At 40.4% G+C, this 22,342-nt stretch overlaps 1 protein-coding gene across 13 annotated transcripts in view; it reads right to left on the reverse strand.

The window, feature by feature from the left end:
- FMNL2 (formin like 2) overlaps positions 1–22,342 on the reverse strand; it is a 566,092-nt gene that overhangs the window by 201,023 nt on the left and 342,727 nt on the right. For 8 of the 13 annotated variants that reach the window (XM_086956690.1, XM_086956696.1, XM_086956693.1 and 5 more), the window contains exons 4-6: positions 22,075–22,098; positions 15,032–15,108; positions 2,805–2,888 (exon numbers count right to left, since the gene is read on the reverse strand). In XM_086956690.1, coding sequence (XP_086812816.1) covers positions 2,805–2,888; positions 15,032–15,108; positions 22,075–22,098 — 185 coding nt within the window. The remainder of the gene's footprint in view (positions 1–2,804; positions 2,889–15,031; positions 15,109–22,074; positions 22,099–22,342) is intronic. The other 5 variants (XM_086956698.1, XM_086956700.1, XM_086956695.1 and 2 more) reach the window with 1 other exon arrangement.

The raw sequence follows: 22,342 nt of genomic DNA on the forward strand, positions 1-22,342 counted from the left end.
AAACACTAAATAAATATGGATATAGATAAAAAGGCCCAAAAATAAATATGGATGAATACAGACGGAAATGGACAAAAAATAAATACCATAAAACCGGGAGCCCTAATTATAAGCAATAGGCTTGTTTTAACAGCTGTACTATCTAAACCCAGAAACAAAAGGGAATCTTACGTAATCACGCTGCCAGGGACAGTCTCGTGAATTGTCAAACACTATGTTAAAAAGAGAAAACATCCAGACGAAGTGGAGTTTAGTTATAGCGGATTGAAGTCTCCCAGCATCCGACTCCTTCCCTCCATAACATCTGTGGCTACAGATACTCTTGTAAACTAGCTTTGGCAACGCCTTTAAGTCTTGCATTTGTGATCTATTGGCTTTGGCCCTCTTTTTGATGATGCTGGGCAGCACCAGCAAAAAGAATCATATTTTTCTGATGCTATACAACATTGGCTACAAAAAGAATGAAAAAAGAGTGGGATTATGTGCACACATCATAACACTTTAATGTGCAGCATCTTATTGATATTTGTGAGTCATAAATAGATGATGCCTGCGAGTTGTAAATTAAAAAATAAATGCAATCTACCCGAAATTGCTTATTTAACACAGAGTGGCTTGGGTGGCGAGTGGCATCTAGAGGACCCAAAAAACTGAATAAAACATTTTTTAAAGGGTTTGCTGATTGGAGAGGTGTGTGAACAGAGGAATGGGTAGGGAGAAGCCAAAATTAAGACAAGGGTGGGCAGAGCAGCCCTGCATCTTCCGGGCCCTGAAAAAAAATGATGGGTGGGGAGGAGCAGGTGGGAATTCAAGACGTGGGGCAATAATGGGTAGCAACAGGTAAGCAACGCAGGATCATCAGGCAATAAGGGGAGGGGAAAAAAAGCTAAATGATAAGTTTGGGGAAAAATGGACGAGCTGGGGTTGGGGGAAGGAGAAAAAACAGAGCTGGCATGCATTTGAGGTGGGAACGAGCACACGAGGGAGAAAGCAAGAAAAGACATGCACTCTCATGGCCTGCTGAATGAGAAAGAAACAGGGAGTTTCCTGAATGTGAACAGCGGAAGGATACAAGTTATCAAATTGAAAGGATGGTTAAGAAGCTATGCTCCAATGGAGGGAAACACATAGGAAGAGGAAAGAAAGCCATTTTCTAAGGCACAAATGAGTGGTAAGAAAGGCAACCAATGGTAATCAATGGGCTGGCTTGAAGTCCACTATAAGTTTTTGGTATGGTCCACAAGAGGTATTTCAACAAGAGGCAAAACCTAAAAAGTACAGCTGATTGGCTGCTATTAGTAGGATTGGTAGATATGAAGAAATGTGGTTTAGAGGAAAGCTCTGATTAAAACCTGGCTCTTCCACTGAATTAGAAATAGCTCCCTTGAGACCAACCACGGTGCTCACAGCGCTTGAACAATTTCCAATGACAAAAGTAATAGAATATTAACATGTACAGAGAAAAAAAAACTAAGATGGATGCACAAACTATTAAATCATAGTTGACACAGCAAGTGATATTGGCTGAAGGACATGCATTATTTACTAGGGTAGATCTCATTAGTACATAGTACATGATTATTCAACACAATAACTTTTAGGAGTAAAGTTTATTCTTGATCATTAACCTTATAAGTATACCGCTGATCTCAGACAATAATAAAGAGTGACCGCCATTTTGAGAGGTGTTTAAGGTTGATAAGAACAGGTAGCCGGACAGAATTGACGTCACACCAGTTTGGTTCTGAGGTTACATTACTTCCTGGTATACGTCTTAACAACTCATTGGCAGAGCTGTGCTGCGTAAACAACGCATAATGAAACGCTTCAGGGGCAGTCAGTTTTTGACAAGCTCACAAAGAGTCTGTAGCTCTCTCTCTCACAGAAGCCTGTCAGTTCTAGGGAGGAGGAATTTAATACAAACAGGCCACACACTTGTCTGGTTAGCTTAATGCACTGAGGTGTGAAGATGAGATTATTTTTTTTTACACAATAACAGCCTTCATTTAAGTGTGACTAGGTATGTCAGCGGTATTAAACTGGATAACATACTTTCCTTTTTACAACCTCAGATTGCATAAAGCTACAGTAGACTTCTGTGATATCACAAACCTGGAGAGGTAAAACAGCGGCCTTAGCCACCACCATTCGGTGGTGACAAATCCTAATAACAAGCCCGAAAGTGGTATTGTCATAATGGAAGAGGGAGCGCCTCAACCGGTAAAAAATGTTGTCCCATGCCCCTGAAAATCCTTACAGTGTTCCTGATTACTACAACTTGGTGTGCAGCCCTGTCCTTTTGGAAACAGCCTGCACACTTTTGTACATAACTATGCGTTTCGCTAAAAGCAATCAACGAAGGTCTTGAGGCTGGGATGAGGCAGAGGCATGGCTCGGGATGTGGTTAGAGTCTTTTCAAGGAGGCCTTGAGCCGGTCCTAGATGCAACACATTGCCATAGACGCGAAGTTATAAGAGCCTGGACTACGGACTTTTTTTCTGCTATATAAAGCAGACTACTTTCTAGATAGTCTTGCATTATATAAATACAAATATATACAATTTGATATCTTGCAGCTAATATACTGTACCATCTATGCAAACTAGATGCGTCTCTCTCTTTCCCCTAAATGTATTGAATGCAAAAGATGCAGGCGGTTCTAAAATAACCAGAAGGGGCTATCAGACATAGGAGGCAATCCATACACAGAGAAGACATGGAACATAAAACAAGCAGCCATTATGTGGCATTTCATGACAGTGTTGTACCCGCTGCATGGGTGATGCACAACCAGGGGTACTTACGTGACGGCATACTGCGCGAATGACAGGTACTCCACCAAAATATCCAGGCCTTTGTTTTCTTCATTCAAGAACTCCCTCACCCAGCTGTTCGAAAAAACACACCATATCAGTCACTTCAGCCTTTTAAAAATCGGAAAACATGCCTTCTTTTTTGGACTTTAGGTATTAGCTTTTGCAATAACACTGCAGCACACGTGTATACAGCAGGTCAAACACGCCCAAAATGTTTTACAGACAATAAATCTCCTGTTAATGTTATACTGCATTCATTCTGTGGTGGTCGTGTTTGTGTTTGTCAGTTCATACTTGTCCTGTAACTGTAATACAACGCTTGAACACATGTTCCAACATATGCCCTTTTCATTACTTTTATAATTAATAATTATAGTAGAGTTTTCATTTAACAATGTCTAGATGAATTATATCATCGATTACGCGCCTAAAAGGGGGGCGGGGCTCATTTAAAAAAATTCAGTATTTTACAATGTTTTTATGACCAAAGTAACCAAAGAAGTACCGACTTTATTGAAAATGTTGGCCAGGGGGAGAAATTCCTTTCATTTCTTCATACCAGAATGGAACAAAAAACAAACGAAGTCCTTTGCCTGGCATTTCAAATAACAGCGGCACTGTAGATGGAAATATAATTTTAAAATATCCATCGTGAAAATTATCCTTGCGGTTTGAACAGATTTTTCTTTGTTGCAGATTCAAAGAGGCCAGAGTACAACGATCTAACTTGATGTCAAACTAAAGAGGGTTATATGGACTGTGCAAGAAGCTGGGAGTATAACAAGACCACAGGCTGCTGGAGTCAGGACACCACTCAAGGTCTTACTTAGGTCCTACCTGGCAACACCAACTCCACCCCGAATAATTCAGTAAAGTCGGAATAGTCACAATAAAATAAAGCTGCGATTTTCGGGTTATTTCTCAGGGTCAAGACTAATGAAAGGCAAAACTAGGCGACGTCAGAGGGAGCCACCAGCAGGGGCATGGCAGATTGCCTCTAAAGGCAGCAGAAGTTAAAGCTCTGTGCACTGGTCCTTCTACTACCATGCTTTCTTGCATCCCTCATCCTGTAGTTACGTAATCCCTATCATTCAGTCTACACTCAAAATAATTTGTATTTCCAAAATTACGACTGCCGCGATGTGCTACATTGATTGTTAGAGTGCTCTGCCTATCTCAATCCCAGTCATTAAGGACTCTGACTCTAGTCCTGAACCTATTACCTACAAATCACTGATTTCAGGGGGTTAGTCCGTTGACCTCAATGAAAGCAAAGCAAGACTATAAAACACAGAATGCATTAGGCTACCACACAAAATCCAAGACTGGAAACAATGCCTGTAATAATCTGAGGGTCTTGTTCACTCTACCCAGTGTTTCCTTCCGTACAGATGTTATTTAACCTCAATAATTGTCACACATATTTATCGCTCTCTATATTGTCTTACTTTCTTTAACTGATCCTAAAGAAAATAGATATAGAACGGTACTGGAGATATTAACATTTGTCCGTGATTAACTGGATACAATTTTTGTTTTGCTGAACTTGAAACTGAGCCAAACAGCACACAGAATAAAGTAAAGAAACCTTATAATTAGGATTCATTTTTGGTTCACAATACAATGAACAATACGGTAATATTCATATTGAATGTTAACATTTAATGTACCTGAAGAGATAAGAAATAACACTCAATGATTACGTTTAATTAATATACAAAGAAACACTCATAAGTATTCAATAAAACATGAATATGAAACTATCAAAATAACTTATTGCAGCAAGGGAGTTCTGTTGATTCAAATGTAAAGATTTCTCACGGAGGCACCTATAAACAGCAGGTAGGCCTATGAGGGCTAAGGAGTAACCCCAATAGCACAATTATTGAGAGGTCACTTCAAGAAGTGCCTACCAGTCAAGCACACAAAAAAGAATTGCAAAGTAAGAAATATAACACACAGTAGGTTTTGAAGTCATTACGTAAAATCAATCTATGTAGAAAAGAACAAATTAAAAAATAAAGAGTCAGCATAGACAACTTGCAAATTAATCTCTCTACTTGATGAAGTACTGTTCTCCAGTGTAACAAACTTCAAGGATACTAAGGCTTAGAATTCATGGACATAATCAGATCAGTGAGTGGATTCATCCACCACAAGATTTGCTTGTTCCAGGTGAGCTGGGAACCCTTTAACAATGGTCGATCAAGTCAACTCATGGATGGAGAAAGAGCACAATGGTACAGTTTGATTGACGATCATTGAAACGAGAGGAATGATACCATCGGGAGCAGTGGACATAAACAGGCCTTACAAAATTGAGAAAGGATGCTCTTTTGGTCCATTTGTATCGGTTGGTGGTGCTTCCAAGAAGCTTTCATTACCTCTGAAGAAAGAGCAAGAAGATCATGTCTATGAAGCACAACAGTCTAACTATCAAGACAAATGAACAGAGGGTTAGAGTCCCATCAACTTAACACTGCAGGGACACTCCATGGACTCTCCGAAGTATGGCAAAGGCTGCCATGCTTTGGGTAAATATTCTTCGACGCACAAGCGGGTGATTGGGAAGTCCTAAGCTAGACATCTTCAACAACCAGGTAGATTTACTTCCTGGGACAGAGATGAAACAGTGCTTGGAAGCATGAATCTTTCTGATCCAAGGAGAATTTAATTTGAACTACTTCATGGCACCCTAGATCTGTACCAAAGTAACCAGTTTGAACTTTTCTGTTGCACAGAGGTTCAGTCCTCCGGAAAAGAGATGGGTTCCATTCCTTTTGATAACGAGAAAATATCTTAAAAACATCTTTTCCCTTATTTAGAGAAACCTTGTCCAGTCGATTCTGAATTTGTACCTAAAGAAGCCCTAGGTTATCTTGTCGGAGAAACCGCCAAATGGGTAGAGGCAGGTGAAAACCTACTACATGGTATGGGATCTTGTATCGCTTTAAGGGGTCATTTATGAAGCGCAGTCATTTTCCGTTCTCGCAAGAAAAGTGAAGGAAATCATCACTCTTAGGACAAACAACAAAAAGTCACTAGCAGGGATTCTTCTTCCAGGCAAGCTGAGGGGGTGAAGATAGGACGGTTCTAGAGGGCTTATTTACTCCTGCACCAGAAAGATTCAGCAGCCTTCCAGTTTGAGTTGCGCCCTCTCTGCCAAACGGAACATAAAACGACACATATTACAAATTTTTATAGATGCACTGCTGTCTCTTAAGCAGGTTACTCAATAATCTGATAAGTATACAAGCCCATCCACTCTCTCATTACAAAAAACAACGATTGTATATGTTCTATTTTTCCCACTCTGACACTCTGTGGAACACAACAATTAATTAGGAACTCAACCACCCATCTTCCCAACTTGATAGCAATCCTCTTCGATCATCTCACATCTCCTCAAAATGGCAGTTTTGTTTACGGCTGAATGGCTCCATTTTATCATTCTTCCCTTTCTTTCTTATTAATTGATCACCTCCATTAACACATGGCTGCTGCGGGGATTTTTGCGCTGTGCTGACTTTGGATTATTTCCATTGTTTCATGACGAGCTCAGCTCGTCATCAGCACACGACACCCTTGGGTGATAAGGAGCTGAGCTCGTCATCAGCATCGAAAGGGTTAATTCTCCTCCTACTGCACTTCTTTCGAAACAGGCGTTATTGCACAGAATTACGGTTTAAATATCGACAGACATATGTATTGTGACAATAACACTGATTCTGAAATATCATGTCCGTGTTAACAGAAAAGCTACACTTCTCTGGACTATATTTCAGGAAAGTATATCATGCTTACGATATAAGAGTAGGTCACTTTTTATGGGGTCGATGATGTATCTCGCAAACTCGATGCACAGATCAAGTTTCATCTTCCATGTATTCCACCTTTTGACACTCAGATGTCAAAAAATGACTGCTTTACCTGACAAATAACTAACGGACAACCACAACGAAAAAAAATTATCTGCCTTCATGTCCTATTTCTTCTTCCCACTGTTTAACTTCCCTAGTACAGCTTCTTAAGTTCAATGCAAATGCACTGTTCACCACTGTTGCACATCTGATCTTGGAAACCAGCAGCATGGCTCAGTGAGTTAGACGCCTGCCGGTAACCCACTAGCAAGCTGCAGGCCACAATTTAGAATCTCTCAGCCCTCCATCCTTCCATGGTCAGTGAAATAAGAATCTTTAACATAAGATCATTGTTGCACCCATAACAGACCATAGTGAGAAAATTCAAACTGTGGTATGAAGTCTTATATAAAAACTAGTTGTTATAATATTTTTTAACAAGGTCAGTTAGTAAAGTGCACCCAGCGACCACAAGTTCAAAACCTGCTGAGACCATCTAACCTAAACTACTGAGTAACACAGCCTTGCTGTAAAATACTAACACTTACAGTACTATTAAGGAGCGTGTTGACACTAACAACCAGGTTGGTACAAAGTAACCACAAGAGGCTGCAGACGAAGTCATAGAATTTCGTCAATGCCAAAAAACAAACAAAACGAAATGAAAAGCGATGCAACGTAAAAATATACCTTCAAGAAAAGTATGTCGTAAGTGACAGCTGTGTGATCTTTCTAATTTTTCTAAAAATAAAAAAGATATATGTTAAGGGAGCCCTGGTTTGTTTTTTTGCAAACTATTTGTAGCAACATTTGCCACCATTCTGAGCAAACAATCCACAACATCCATGCCAAAAACACATGGCAATGTCAATATATTCCAAATGAGCTTTTGAAGTACTAGACTTTTTTTTTTTTTACAGAGAGCAGAGGGCGGCAAACGTGGCGATAAACGGTTCCGTTGGTGCTTTAATACCTCACACTAATGTGGTTGAACGCTGACGCTGCGATATTTCCACCGGCGCAGTGTCCCGTTTACAATCTTTCCCACAGGAACAAAGCAGGCCCAGTCTGCCAGCGTGCGGCGCGCCGGCCCACGAGAGGCCCCGGATCCATCCGCGGCCTGCTCCCCGCCGCCCCGGAGGCCTCCTGGATGTGGCCGGTTGCTCGGGAGACTGCAGATGGTGTAAAACATCTCTGTGGCCCAGCTCGAGAAGAAGAATACGTTTTTCACCCTCGTTAGTGAGCAAAGGGAAAGAGAGAGAAAATGCAAGGCGCACGAGGGGCGTTGAAAGCGACGAGGGAAAAATCTGAGCAGGAAAAAGGACAAATTCCCACATCGTTTTCAGCCAATGCGGGGAAAGAAGCAAATGCATTTTAATGAAATGCAATTCTTGCTCTTGCAGTGGACAGTTCGCGTTTTACCAGGATGTCGTTAGAACTTAAGTCTGGCTGCGGACTGTAATGAATGAAGGCCACAATGTTCTCTTGGATTTTTGGCGACTGTTGCAAAGCCCACCGTGAGAAAAGAAAGGTCCGAATACAACAGTTTAATCATTTGGACCGGTTTAGGGGAAAATCCTGACAGTAGAAGTGGTGGTGGTCTGGAAAGTCGACAACCTTAACTCTGCCGCACTAACCACCAGCACATAACAACGGACGACATTTTGCACTATTCAGGGCCTCTTACCCTTTCTCTATAGCACTGGTCCTCTTTATTGTAGATTGTAATTATGAGTCTTAGAATTTTTTTTGCATAAAGCTTTCTTCGCTGCATTTTGTTACAGGACTGGATTCAGTTGGGTCGTGTGTTAGCAATCACCCCTTTGAAAAACACCTTTTACCCCATGGTTATGGCAAGCATGGCCAGAGGCTGCAGTCTAATCCCTCACAACAGATCAGGTAAGCACTAACAAACTCAAAGGGCTGGGGAAGTTTGCGGACTTTGGATTGGTTGACTCAACATGTCACCGCATAGGCTCTGGATTTGCTTGTCAGTTGTTCTGGCTGTGGGGCCTACTGGCATAACGCTAAATGCTGGAACTCACCTTCAGAATATGAAGAAGGGCTCCCATGTCGGACATCTATTCATTATATTGCGCTGAATTTAGGCCCACTGAAGGGCTGGAGGGCCCCGTTTACTGAAGGGGCTGCAAGGGCCTGTGTCATGCCCCTGGTGGAGCTAAGACACATATCAGCGTTTTGCTTGGTGACTGCCTATGCCTACCTGTCTTAATGAGCCAGAACTGACCGCGTTACTTGCACTGCTGCTACTACAACCAATACTTTTGACATTCCCTGTTTTCAATACCACATTTTGTGGTTGCCTAAACCTGTATGGAATACCTTCAGCTTAAAGTGTTAAATATACATGCAGGTATATCATATCACTTCTCAAGTGAACGATGTTCAAAGACTTGATGAAGCGACTTCGTTCACGTTGCTTTAAGTCATGACTTCCTTCATAATGTTTATGTCGCTAAACAAGTCTTACCAGTAAGACATACAATTTTAACAGGTGTTGAGTTATAGGAAGTATTTAAATCTAATTAAATACATTTTCCAACTATTACTTGCAAAACTATCTTGCCCCCATCTGTCATTTATTATTAAACTGCTGTGAAAACTGCCAGAGTAGTTATGCGGACCACAGAAGTCAAGAATATGTCAGCTCTTTATCTGGACTTATCGCACTATTTGATATATATATATATATATATTTACAGAAAAAAATAAAAGGTTAAAGTAATGTTATAGTTAGTTTAATCTATCAGTGTGAACATTAACGATTTGCACAAAAAACCTGAGAAATTCACAAGTTAGTTAGTAGGGCTAAGTATAACTTGCGCCCCACCATGCACTGCTTATGACCTCACATATTACATCACTCATGACATGCTCTATGACATCACTGATAAAATATCAAATTACATGATTTTACAGGATATGGTTCACAGTTTGAAATTGTAAAAAAAAAATGTGTGGGAGTATTAAACAGATACATATTAAATAGTCATTGGATAATTGCCCAGTTATTGTAACTCTTATATCAAGACAGGTCACCAGCAATCTTTTTTTGAGGTGTAATTACTCTCTCAATGATGGGTGCGTGTAGTAGGGAGTGACTGGCCTCTCCTTTCACACCTCTCTCTCAGACGATGGGTGTGCATAGTAGGGCTTGTGGAGGGACTGGCCTTTCCGATGAGACCCCTCTCAGTAATGATTGGTGTGCATAGTAGGGTGAGGCGAGAGGCTGCCCTCTCCTTTTAGACCTCTCTCTCACAAGACAGGCATTGTGTATGATGTGGAAGGTGGTAGTATCTGTGCTGCAGCATGACCTGAAGCCAGACTGGCAGTAATGCAGGAGATGATTAGCACTGATGTGATCATAGTGTGTGACCATGGGAAAATGTTACAATGGGATCCAAGTGAATGCATTAGTTCAGTGGCCATTATGGTAGAGTAACAATATAAAAATAAACCTATTTACTGAGCCTTTCTCTAAGGCCTGCAGCTCATGAATGCTCCTGAATGATGTTGAAATAGGAGTAGTGGCCGTTAAGGAATGAGAGATATGTGTGCTTTTCAAAGATACATTCAGGGGATATTTTCGTAGCTTAGTGAGCATCTCACTTCAAGTGATATTAACCGTCTGTGTCTTTTGAATTGTGGAAATGACCAATATTTGCAAAAATGATTTACTGAGCAACAGTGCCCAAATGCTTAGGCTCCACGTACTTACAAGGCCGTTATGAAAATAACAGGAAAATCTAGGATTAGCTCTTTTTTAATTCACAATTTTTGATTGCCATTTTGAAATTCAACTTCTAAATACAAAACCATACCCCTGTTTTTACTTATGACCGTTAAGTTCTCAGTTCCTTTACATTAACTGGAGTGAAATGTGTCAAAGAGGATGTACATAGGGAAGTGTTATAGTTAAACAATCTGATTGTGGTGCCTTCAAAGGACTACTTTAGAGTGGTGTGGTCTGTCATTCCTTTCAATGTCAAGGATTAGGCAGCTTTTTTGCCCAGAAACTCTTGCTGTGAGTTCTAGGTTACTTGTCATCTTGCTATCCTGCTGTTATATTTTGAAAAGGCATGGTGGGTTCCATTGAAGACGAGATCCATGCATGTGGCATGAGTGAGTTGTCCGAGCAATGGTTTTTCATCATCCTTTCTCAGCTCTGCAGTGCCATTACTGCTTCAGGGATCAGGTGGCCCGCTCACGCTACCCTGTCCAGTACCATTCCCCCCTTGGGGTCAGTGATTCAGGTGGTATCGTGATGTAAAATAAGTCACACATACCCTAACACCCAGGCAACATAATGCCTGCCCATATCTATACGAGACTGCTACACATAAAATATCTAATGTGTTTTGATATACCTCACATAAGAGAAGCCTATCTAGGAACCCTGGGAACATCTTCCATAAAATAATATTTGAAAGGTTGCCCAAAGCCACATGTGATCCATTAATTTCTGAACAATTACATCTTGTTAACACGGATTCGTCACATAATATAGAACATATATTTTCTGCCGATGAGTAATGCGAAATGTGTACACACTTATTTCCAAACCCAACAGTGAAATCCAAGTGAAAACAATTATTTCTGATGAGGCATGTGGTAGTACTTCTAAAAGCAGGTCAGCTACAGCCAGCTTAGATCTGCCTACGGTTGTGAGTATCTTCACAAAGGTTCTGTGCATTTTTCTGATGTGTGGTGGAAATCAGTCCTTTGTCCACAGGCCCAACAGACATTCATACGCCGCCATGTGACAGGATGAAATTTACAATAGGGCTCCAAGCTGGGCTTTGGCTACAGCTTGGCCTGTTCCTAAAGCATCTACGTGGCAGTCCTTGTACAAAGGTGCTGACGGTCTGTCCATATCGGACCAAATCAGACCATCTTCTTTCTGTGTGGAGGGAAAGGGAATTCTTTAGGCATTGTATATATTGGTCCTGGGTTCTCTAGAATACTGCAGTCTCCTACAATAAAGTAGGTTTTTAGCAGCTGTTTTTACAGGAGAACCGTGTATTTTGTTTATAAATATGAACCTGATGCTGATCCTTCCGTGATATATTTATTTTGTAAACATCTGAAAGTTTTATTCAGTGTCTGAGAGTCACAGAAGCACTTTACAGGGAACAAAAGTGTCTACCAGGCGAACAGTTCCTAATATCTGTAGAAAGAAAATCAGATAGGCCATGCAATGCAAGGATATTGAACCAAAACAGTAGTGATAAGAGGAAGGGGACTACGCAACAGTTGGTGGGAGCGGGGAATGGCAATGACAGCCAAGAAGGAGGAGAAGGTGTAAGTTCTGGTGGGAGAGTTTCAAATTAAACCAGAGAAGAACTGCCTGAAGGCTTGCTAATTTCTGACCTTGAGAGTTTCAATCTGAGGGTGCTTAAGTGACCTGGGGTTCTTTGCACACCTTTAGAATGTGGGATAAGAGAGCTATGATTTGCTTGCTACGTTTGCATCTGGGGGAGCCACCATATTTCTCTTGCACACTCATACAATGCAGTCAGAGTTTTCACCTACTTACGTGTTTGAGCCCCCAAGTGCAGAATTACCTAGTAAGGGGCCATAGTGGAGGCTGTAACTTCTGTGAAATGGGTGTAGCCGACGTCCGTGAGGAAGATGACTAGTGTATGAACAACAAATAAAAGAGCACAAGAAGGTTGTCACTCATGTACCACTAAAGTTTGGGAGTGGCAGTCTTGTGGGGACTCTGTTGTCCATGTAGAAGGCAGCAGTGAGCTCTTATGGTTACTTTCCATTGCTGTGAGGTTACACTGTTGCCCAACACTTCTGTGGCACACGCCCCGTTACTTCCTACTCTGGGCTAACAGGAGTGGAAAATAGGTGATCTTTTTTAGGGTATTTCATATACCTTAATTTGGACAGTACATTGTACACTTCGTTTTCTCACTGCACATATTTGCACAACTAGGGATGCATCTTTTTATTGAGGGAGAGTCATGAGGCAGGTGGGTGGGAGAGGACTGGCACGTAAAAAGTTTTGTTTTGAATTTCCTTTTTTGTTAATTTAGTCAGCTCTCATTCACATATTGCTTTCACCCACCACAGCATACACCATACATGCAACTGGTCAGCCCACTTCGTCCTTTGGGTTACGTCACTGAGAGGCAGTATTTTGCTTGTGGACAGCTGCCCACAAAAATACAATTGACTTTGATGCCAAGGCTGGTGGGCTAAGTATGTTCAACTTTCTTTAACTTATGTATTTTTTTCATTTTTGCGAGACCCTGCAAGCTTCCCAGACACTGGTATTGGGCCCTCACTGCTCCCTGCACAGTGTGCTGAATCCCTGCAGCGACTGCTAGTGAAGATCATCTTGCAAATGGCCTTTCAAAACCAATCCAAGATGGACGTCTGTGCATGCACATGCATGCCGACGCATGGACATCCTTCTATGAATGTTTTTGCGAAACGTATTTACAAAAAGCATTACAAGATGGCCAACCGTGCATAAGCAAGCAAGTGGACGTACAGTTGGGCCCACCTTTGAATGCTTGTTGTAAAACTTTGTTACAAAAAGTATCACATGACGGCCATCCATGCACGGGTACACTATAACTTTACAACAAAGAGCATTCCAGGATGGCCACGTATGCCACACCATTTCATTCTTTACTGTTCCTAGATGTCCGAGTTCTTGCTTTAAATACGTGAGCCATATTGGAATGGGAAAGTTAAAATAAACATCAGCTAAAGCAGCAAGCACTGGAAAACCTAACAGGTCTACTGCCAATGCCAAACCCATTGCCTTGCCCTACGATTATTATTTTTGTTGAGGGAGACATAGGGGGTGGGAGTTGATTATCAAGACAGAAGGTATCTTTCTGGCAGCTCAGCGGGTGAGAGAAACAGAAATATTCTTCAGATGGTGGAGGTTTGGGGAACGTAATGAGGTAAAAGTTGGCAGGACAGTAAGTATCTGGGTGTGTGTGAGCCATGCTGGAAGTGAAAGAGTGTGGCAGCACCTCAAGTACTATTTTACTTAACTGAAGGGGAGTTGGCAAAAAGTAAATTTTATGTTATGCTATTTTAGTTTCTTTTAGCGCACTAGATGCACAGAGAAAGCATCTGGAGGGACATAAACAGGGCAAGCAGGGCCGAGGGAATGAAGGTGGAATCCTGTGAAACACTTCTACTCCCTTCAAGTGCCTGTAATTACTGTTTTTTCTCCAGGACCTAGGACAAGACATAATTTTTGTTTTGCATGGGAGTTTCCCTTTAGGTTCATAAACCACAGCCTCTATGATCGCCAATTCAAGGGACTGGGCCCTTGGTCAGTTAACACGAAAGGAGCATATATCCGACTACGTCCTCTGACGACTCTGCAGCTGGCTCATAAAACTCATCTGGCAAAGGAGCCAGGAAAGTTCCAACGCAGCTGGACACATCCTATTTTGAAATAAAAAGGTCGGCTTAACAGTAAACATGTTTTGGACAACAGCAACGTTTGTGACAGCACTAAAATGACCGATAAATGCACAATAAACACATATATTTGCACCCAGGCTGTCTTGCAATCTGCCTGATGCAAGGAAGAGAGAGTTAACAGAGAGCACGGGCTAGGATTTGTAGTGATTTATAGAGGGTGTGTGGACGGCCTGAGAAAACTAGAGTACCTATACTAATATCATAACCTTTTACTTGCAATTAAGAGAAAACTACAACAATCAGTTAATAAACAATACTCTTAATTCCCTACCGTGAAGTTTGTGCCGCCTTTCCAACACTCCGTCCAGTCACATGTCAGGGTCTACTCTGGCCTGTTTGGGAGGGAGACCCAGGATTCCCTTCTAACTCCGCAGATGCAAAGAGGGGCGCATTCTAATTATGTTTACTGGTTTTAGAAAATAATCGATGACAACATAACGTATAAACAAATATTCTAAGTGTCAGCCAGCAGAGCAAGAAATAATGGCTGCTTCCTCTCATCCATACAAGCAAAAGATGTACATCACGTAGAATGAGGGAATTGAACACGTTGCACCATATGTTCAACTCTTTACTATGTCACAGAAGCTTTAGGGCTCCCATTAACATCTCAGTTCAGGCCAAAGTGTTCCCTTCGAGGTTTCCAATTTTGATACATTTCTTAGGGCATACCTATGGGTCTTAATACACTTGTTCAGGGTACCCACATCAGTTCATTCCCCTGCGCCAAATCTCCACCCCACCAAAGAGGTGTAACCTCACTCGCTGGAGTGTCACTCCATAATGATGACCGCATGCACAGTGCCGGAAATGTAGACCTTTTTGTTTCTTAGATTCATAACTCAATATTGTCTTAATTACAACAGTTCTTACCCAATGTGATTTGTTCTTAATGAAATTTCCAGTTCTCGCAGTACTTGCGTGGATTCTTGGACCCGTCTTCGGAATTTCTATTTTTGTATTTAAAAAAAAAATAAAAAATAGAAAACAACGGTTTCACTTTAAGTGCTGATTCATTTATATAGACAGACAAACTGCACATTACACTATGGTATTACAATGGTAACTTAAAAAATGGCAAACGATGCAATGGTAATAATGCAATGGGGATGTGCAAATGGTGAAAGATTTGCCTATATCGTGAAAATATCGTATGCCGTGTGATCAATGTCATGTTCACGTGAGGGATACATACATGCATTTAGATTTTATGTTAAGGCACAGAGGTTAATATTAAGCATTTTCTTACTTTAACACTTTTCTTGCAGAAAAGATGGGTGCCAGAAGACCAGAACTAAAAATTCTATGAACAACCAATCACCTGGAGACATAGTCCTTGGATATTAGAAACTTTGAATGTACTGCCTTCTTTGTCCGTTTTCAGGAACTCTATTCCATGTATTGCTCTTTAAATGCTTGTACAGATATGAAAGGGGCTATTCGGTTAATGTTGTCACACTAGAATTCAAAATCCAAGTGGATATCATCAAACATTATTGAGTGCCTATTGAGGATTGTTAGTGCAGCTGAATTTGTTTCAGAGAACGGTTTAATTCTCTACACTGTATGGCACATTAAATAGGATTTCATATGACTCTTGGGCCACTTGCAAATTAACGTGCGCAATGGTTATAAAAATTCAGGCTATTTTTTTCTTTAATATCGCTTGGCGACTCGGGGTCAGGTTTTTCGTGACTTCACAGCCTGTGGGCAGAGCCTTTGTTTTTAGTGATTTCTCCTTGATACCTTGGACTGCTAAACTTCTGGGTTACACTAGAATTCTGCATGGAGGCTGGTCGTAAAACTTATTGCTAACCTGTTTGTTTGTATGCAGAGATGAGGGATGTGCCATGCTCATGTGCTTGTTGAAGGTTCGTGGGGGAGGACAAGTGTGTTGTCCTACGGTTTCGTGGTATTATTTTTGGGTGACCATTCTATGGCCATCAGCCTGGCATTTGTGGTTCACTGCAGTGTGATGTGGTGCTGGAAATTAGTGGGCAAGGCGAAGTGTGGTTCTATGTGTATTCATGTAGAGTGTTAGCAATTGTCAGGGTGTGCTGTGGTATGCCTTAAGCCACAGGTGTTCCCACGGCCGAAACATGTTGACCATGATGGGATGGCAGGGTTACTAGTTTTCCCGGTTTCATCCCTTTGCTTGTTTTTTTAATCATATCAGAGTATCATCTAATGAATTAGTATGTTTGGATAACCTTAGATAGTTTCAACCTCCCTTTATTTATCCCTGGTTACTATGGATTATATACTACATTAAAAAAAGTGCTTCTACACTCCATGTGCCATAAGCCCACCTTGGACTCATTCGGGTCCAGGGGGTGGGAGGCCCGATGATGAGGCATGCCACATCTCGATGTGGGTGAGGGCCCTGCTTTTCCCAGGGAGATCTCTGTTGCAGATTTGTGGTAAAAACCAATATCAATAGCTGAACCCTTTTTATGTGTTGTGGAGTTGTTTTAACAGGAGGAGAAAGGGGTTTGGCTTGCAGTACCTCTCCCCCCCTTCTTTTTGTAAGATACTACTGTAGTATTACCTTCAACAACACAAAATGAAAGTTGTGAATCCTGCCCATGGCATGGTGGTGAATTGCTTGAAGTGGTATGTGCGGTACGATAAGACATTACACTGTGTTTAGTGAGATGTTTTAAAATGGTACGGTGTGTTTGACATTGTGTAGTATGTACAGTATACTGTGACGTAACTTTGGGTGGCGTGGTGAAGGTGATGTGAAGTCTTATTTTGTAGCCTTATTAAGTGTGGCGTGGTGTAATACTGTATGCTCTGGAGAAGCGTGGGTGGATGCAGGATAATTGTGGAGTATGGTGCGCGTAGGCATAGTGAAGTGACAAGGGGGCTGGGTTAGTGTGCCTTTCCTTAGTGACCAAGTAAGGCAGGCCATATGATATGTAATCACATGACATTCTGTGCAGTGGAGTATTAAAGGAAATAATCAGTAGACCAGAGATCCCTGAAGCTGTTCTCAGTCCACATTCCTGGGTCGCAGCAAGAGGATTTAGTGGATTCCCAGATCACAAAGCATTGAAAGGTAACTAGCACTATAGTTAAAGGACCTTTAAGACAACTTAAATTTTGAGCCAGCAGGAGGAGGCATGGAAGTGAGAGGAGGAACCTCGGGACTGATATATGAAACACTGTGAAGGTACTAAAGGTGGTGCAGAGTTATCCAATGTTAGAAGGAACAGTGAGGTGTTGCACGCTTTAGGTAATTAGTTCATATTTTGAATCAATATGCGGTGGAGTGGTAAGAGGTGGTCTAATGTGTTGTAAGATACTGTGATGTGATGAGAAGCATGCTGCAGGACAGGACGCTGTGCGATGACGTGGTGCATCAAGTTTTGTGGTGTCTTATGGGGTGGTATGCTGTAACATTTCACGGTGCATTATGTGGTGGCCCATATGTCATGATCTACTGAGCAGTGATATGCTGTATATCGTTTGATCCAGAGAGATTTAGAAATTGGCCGTCTCTCCTTTGAACCTGGAATTTTCCTAAAAACTTTAGGCCCATGTGGTGCAATGTTTAATGAGCAACACCAGCAGAAACTAATTTCACAGTGATCTATACCAACTCTGTTTATTCATTACGGTTTTTGAGCTATAAAGTACAGTTTTACTGCCAAACATGGATATATTGATTTGTTGCAAATGCAGGTAGCTGGCAATGTTAACCATAGATTTGGAACTCCTAATCCAATGGCTTCAAACCATCTATGCTGTATAAAGGTCTTCATGCTATTCTTATTGGTCCGACTTTGAGGGCTCATGGTCTGAAATATTCTGACAAGCTTCTACTGTTGTAAATGTAGTTAGAGATTCTGATGTGTTACATATTGCAGGTCTACATCAGTGTGGGTCATGTAAGGGTGAGTCCATGTGGAGTTGTGATGTAAGGGTAGGTAGATGATTGGGCGCATCAGTGACCCTCCCTGCTCTCTGAAAGGCAGAAGTTTATGAGGATGTCTGATGGGATGCAACTTTTAATGGGTCAGCATCCTTGCTAATTCCAGATAAATGTGTTTTTCAGACAGGAAAACCACGTGACAAATCAACCTGTTCCTGGTAAACGGTATTTTATCTTTACAATGCAGTTTTTACATTAGGAGTCATTGCATCAGGATTTTTACATCGCAGGCAGGTTTTTCAACCTTTATATTGGAAGTCATTAGATTGAAGGTAAGTACTTGTAAGTCTAAACTATTTTAAATCTATTTAGTCTTTTACAATAGATATACATGTTTGTGTGTATATAAATGTGTGGTTACATGTATATCGAATAAAGAAGAAATCAGGTGCATTTAAAACAGATTATACTTAAATACGTTACATGAAAAATATAAAAGTGAATTTTTTTAGTGCAGGACAATTATATGCAATATAAATATATATTAATGTACATTATTGGATTAATAACTATCTCTAAAAAATGACTTTAAAAATAGATGTAAGATATGGTTACAATTTATAAAAAGAAAAAATTATTGAAAATGAAAAATATACATATTTGTAAAAAAGAATGTGTATGTATATATAAGAAAAGCATATATACACACATATAGTTATATATATTCTACATATGTATAGACACTTATATATGTGGGATTTAAGCACTAGTACATTTATGCAATGACTCCCAATGTGAAAGTACTCTCGATGTACAGAGAATGATGCAATGCACTTCTGATGTATTAGCGTGCGATGTAAAGACTAACAACCTGGTGGAGACTTAATTGAATTGTCTGTCATAAGACAGACTCTGCGAAAAGCAGAATTGATTTGGCTAAATAAAATGACCAGTTTCTGGAAATACTTGAAGCCACTCGAGAGGAGTTTTCACTCTTGAAAGAACTTAAGCTTATTTGCGCTTCCTTGTGTCAAGGTTGAGCTGCAATCGTCCCACCTCTTCCTGCTTGCTCTTTCTAGACTGGAGAGAGACACTGGGAGGCGACCAATCAGAACTAAACACATAAAGGGGCGTTTCCCTTTTGAGACACACTGGCCAGCAGTTGCTGTTCCAGAGACCAGACTTTTAGACAGCGATTGGGTTACTAACATATCTGACGACATGGTTTGTTGTTTTAATTCATCTCTTGGAGATGATAATCACAGGAATGGGCTAATCATCAGAAGAAGCGTAGCACAGGGCTGGACTGGTGTACAGGACAGTCAGGTGGTGTCCAACGAGCTGGTCTGATAGGCCAGTATGTGGGCAGGTTTCTTAGAAGTTATGGGCCAGTATATGGCTGCTGATTTCACTGATATTACCATTTTGTTGCCATCTACTTCACTAATGGGGGGGGGGGGGGGGGGGCGGGCTTATTTGTTGTCCCAATCCGACCCAGGCTTAACCCCACTTATACTCTTCTCATTGGACGGGGCTGAGGGGCCTGTGCGCAAGAACAAGCAGTAATGATTGTGGTCTCCCCAGGGTCACCAGGGCCTTCTTGAACCCCACTCTTAAGGGCGTTCTTTCTGTTTCAAGCTGAGGTCCCCTGCTGACTGAGCCTCGAACACATTAAGGCAGGAAAGATGCATGTGATTACTACTTGTGCAGTCAATCCTGACAGAGTTTAGTCGTTGTTCAATTATCTGGGGTGAATTAGTAAATTGAAAGGCCTTTTTTTGTCTTACTAATGAAAATCTGGTCTGCAACTTGCATTTGTTTAAAAGAATTTGCTATTTAACTACATTATTTAATGAACATTTGAGGAAGAGAGGTGTTTCGTTCCACATTTTCTCGCAGCAGCTTAATTTTTCTGGATTAATATTTGGAGGAGACTGTTCATGACTAGGGCTGTGCCCATAAAGAAATTGGGACTAGCGATTGGTACGTGGCCATAGCTGGCACCCACTAGTCCTGCCCTCAGATCAGTGAGCTCTGAGTGTAATGGGATAGTCAATTCATAAGTGGTGAAATGGGAAACAGACGAAAAATGCCTCTGTCATTCACATTCCAAGTTAGATTAAAATTGAAGTTTGTGAATTGGTTCAAAAGCCAACTGTAAATATATTGTTAAAACATTTTAGGGACATTCGGTAAAAAAATACTACGTGCATTTATTCCAATTCACAAAACAAATTTAACTGGCATTTGTTGCATTGTCCTGCTCTCAAGAGGGAATTTGAATGGAAAATACTCCTTTCGGGAATACCCAATTAATTCTGCCTCCCTTTACAAATCTGCATGAAACTTTACAAGATCAAACATCCATGCATGTGCATGCTTTGCAAAATGATGTGTAGATCAAACAATGCCACAGACACTTAAATTAAAAAGTACTTTCCTAAAGACTAACTAAAAATATTATTAACTTGTTTTATTTTGGCTACACATTCCAGGTAACTGTGTGCTATGGGGCAAAATGCAATTGCAGATTACTTTTAGCATAACAAAGAGCTGAAATTTGCTAGTTTTATGTGTCAGAAAACCTTGAGATAGTTGTGGTAGTCTTTCAATATAAGTTACTTTTTATGTACTTTTTATACATTGTGTTTAATTTTGCTACATTAGCATGACAACTACTTTTTCTAGACAGGAAAATGTTAATTGAATAAAATAACTTAAAAAGTGGGCCTGCTTGTTTACTTGTCTCTAGAAAGAAAATTGATTTTTTAAAAATGTTATATCGCTCAGAAGGTCGAGTTTAAGAGAAGACAGTGTTGCATCTAGTCTCGGCAATATTCGATTAAGAGAAGGCTGTTGCATCTAGTCTCGGCAATGTTCGATTAAGAGAAGATAGTGTTGCATCTAGTCTCTGCAATGTTATACTAACAACTGGCGTCCGATTGCACACAAAATGTTCGGTCGGGGGTTATTTTTCATAAAGAGAAAAGATAAATTCCTTGATCTTCAATAATTAGCTGTCAATACATCATAGAAAAATGTGTACTTATTAAAACACATGACCATACATGTATTTTGGAACACAAGGCCACACATACTAGCACAAACATCATTGCTACTTTGAAAAAAATGTCAAGGGAAGTGTTTTATACAAGGTAACAAAAACTAACAAACTACTGAGAAACTTAGGTGGTGCTGGGCTAGACATAGATATACACATATATAAATGTAGATACAAACAAACAAAGGCATTTGACGAGTTATACAAAGGGCAAAGATTGGAGCTGATGATTTTAAACTTATTAGGTTGCATAAGGCAACAGGCATAACAGCGACAGTTCTAGGCCTTTTATTGGAGACATATGCAATTGCTGCACAGTATGCACAATAATTAACGGATAAAGCAACATTTCTATGAAAAACAGTCACTATTGAAGCAAGACAGGTAATGTATTTACACTCTTCCTAGTCAGTTCAGTTCATTGTAAATAAACAAGTCTAATTTTAATATAATCAACATTTAATGCTTAGGTTTGTAATACATTTTAAGGAAGGAAATCTTCACTGCAGGTCCAAATAAAGCAATGATTTAAAACATATGTTTGGATTAACAAAGTTAACTGATCCACTTCCTCTAAATAAAAATGCATAATATGTGAATATAAAAATTTCTAACGAATGCTCTTATTAAATAAATAAGAAGTTCTAAATAATGAATAGCACTAGTACACATTATGTGGACATATTACTTAAGCTGAGTGAAAAGCCATTACAAGCCACACTAGCCAAAGCTAAAGAAGGAGGGAAATAACTCTCCTAAGTGGTATTTAGGACTCTTTCCTTAGAAGGCAATAGTGTGGAGGGAGTCCCCAACACTAGTTTCAATACATTATTATCCTTTTGTTAGTTAGTGCGCAAGGGATCCCACATGTGGCTATTAGACTGGAAATGAAAACCAATATAACAATCCAACAGTGATGACAGAAACACCAATCCCAACATTCCAGCAACCAAATTGAAGACATACGTCTGCTATCACCTGCACATTGATGCTCAGCCAGGTCTTTTTACGCAGCAATAAAAACATGTGTAAAAGTTAGTTCCTTTGGAGAAAAAAACAAAAAACCACCATTATCTGTGTCAAATAAAAAGAGAAACTAACATATTGTTAACATTTTTGTCATCAGTGCATGATCCAACAAGTCAATCAATTTTCAAAGGAAAATGGCAAATTGTTGCTGGAGGTACTTTGAGGGTAGAATGAGGTACTTTGAGGGTAGAAATTGAGTCACATAGCAATCCATTGG

Source organism: Lissotriton vulgaris, chromosome 2_1 (assembly GCF_964263255.1).
Source record: "Lissotriton vulgaris chromosome 2_1, aLisVul1.2, whole genome shotgun sequence".
NCBI lineage: Eukaryota > Metazoa > Chordata > Amphibia > Caudata > Salamandridae > Lissotriton > Lissotriton vulgaris.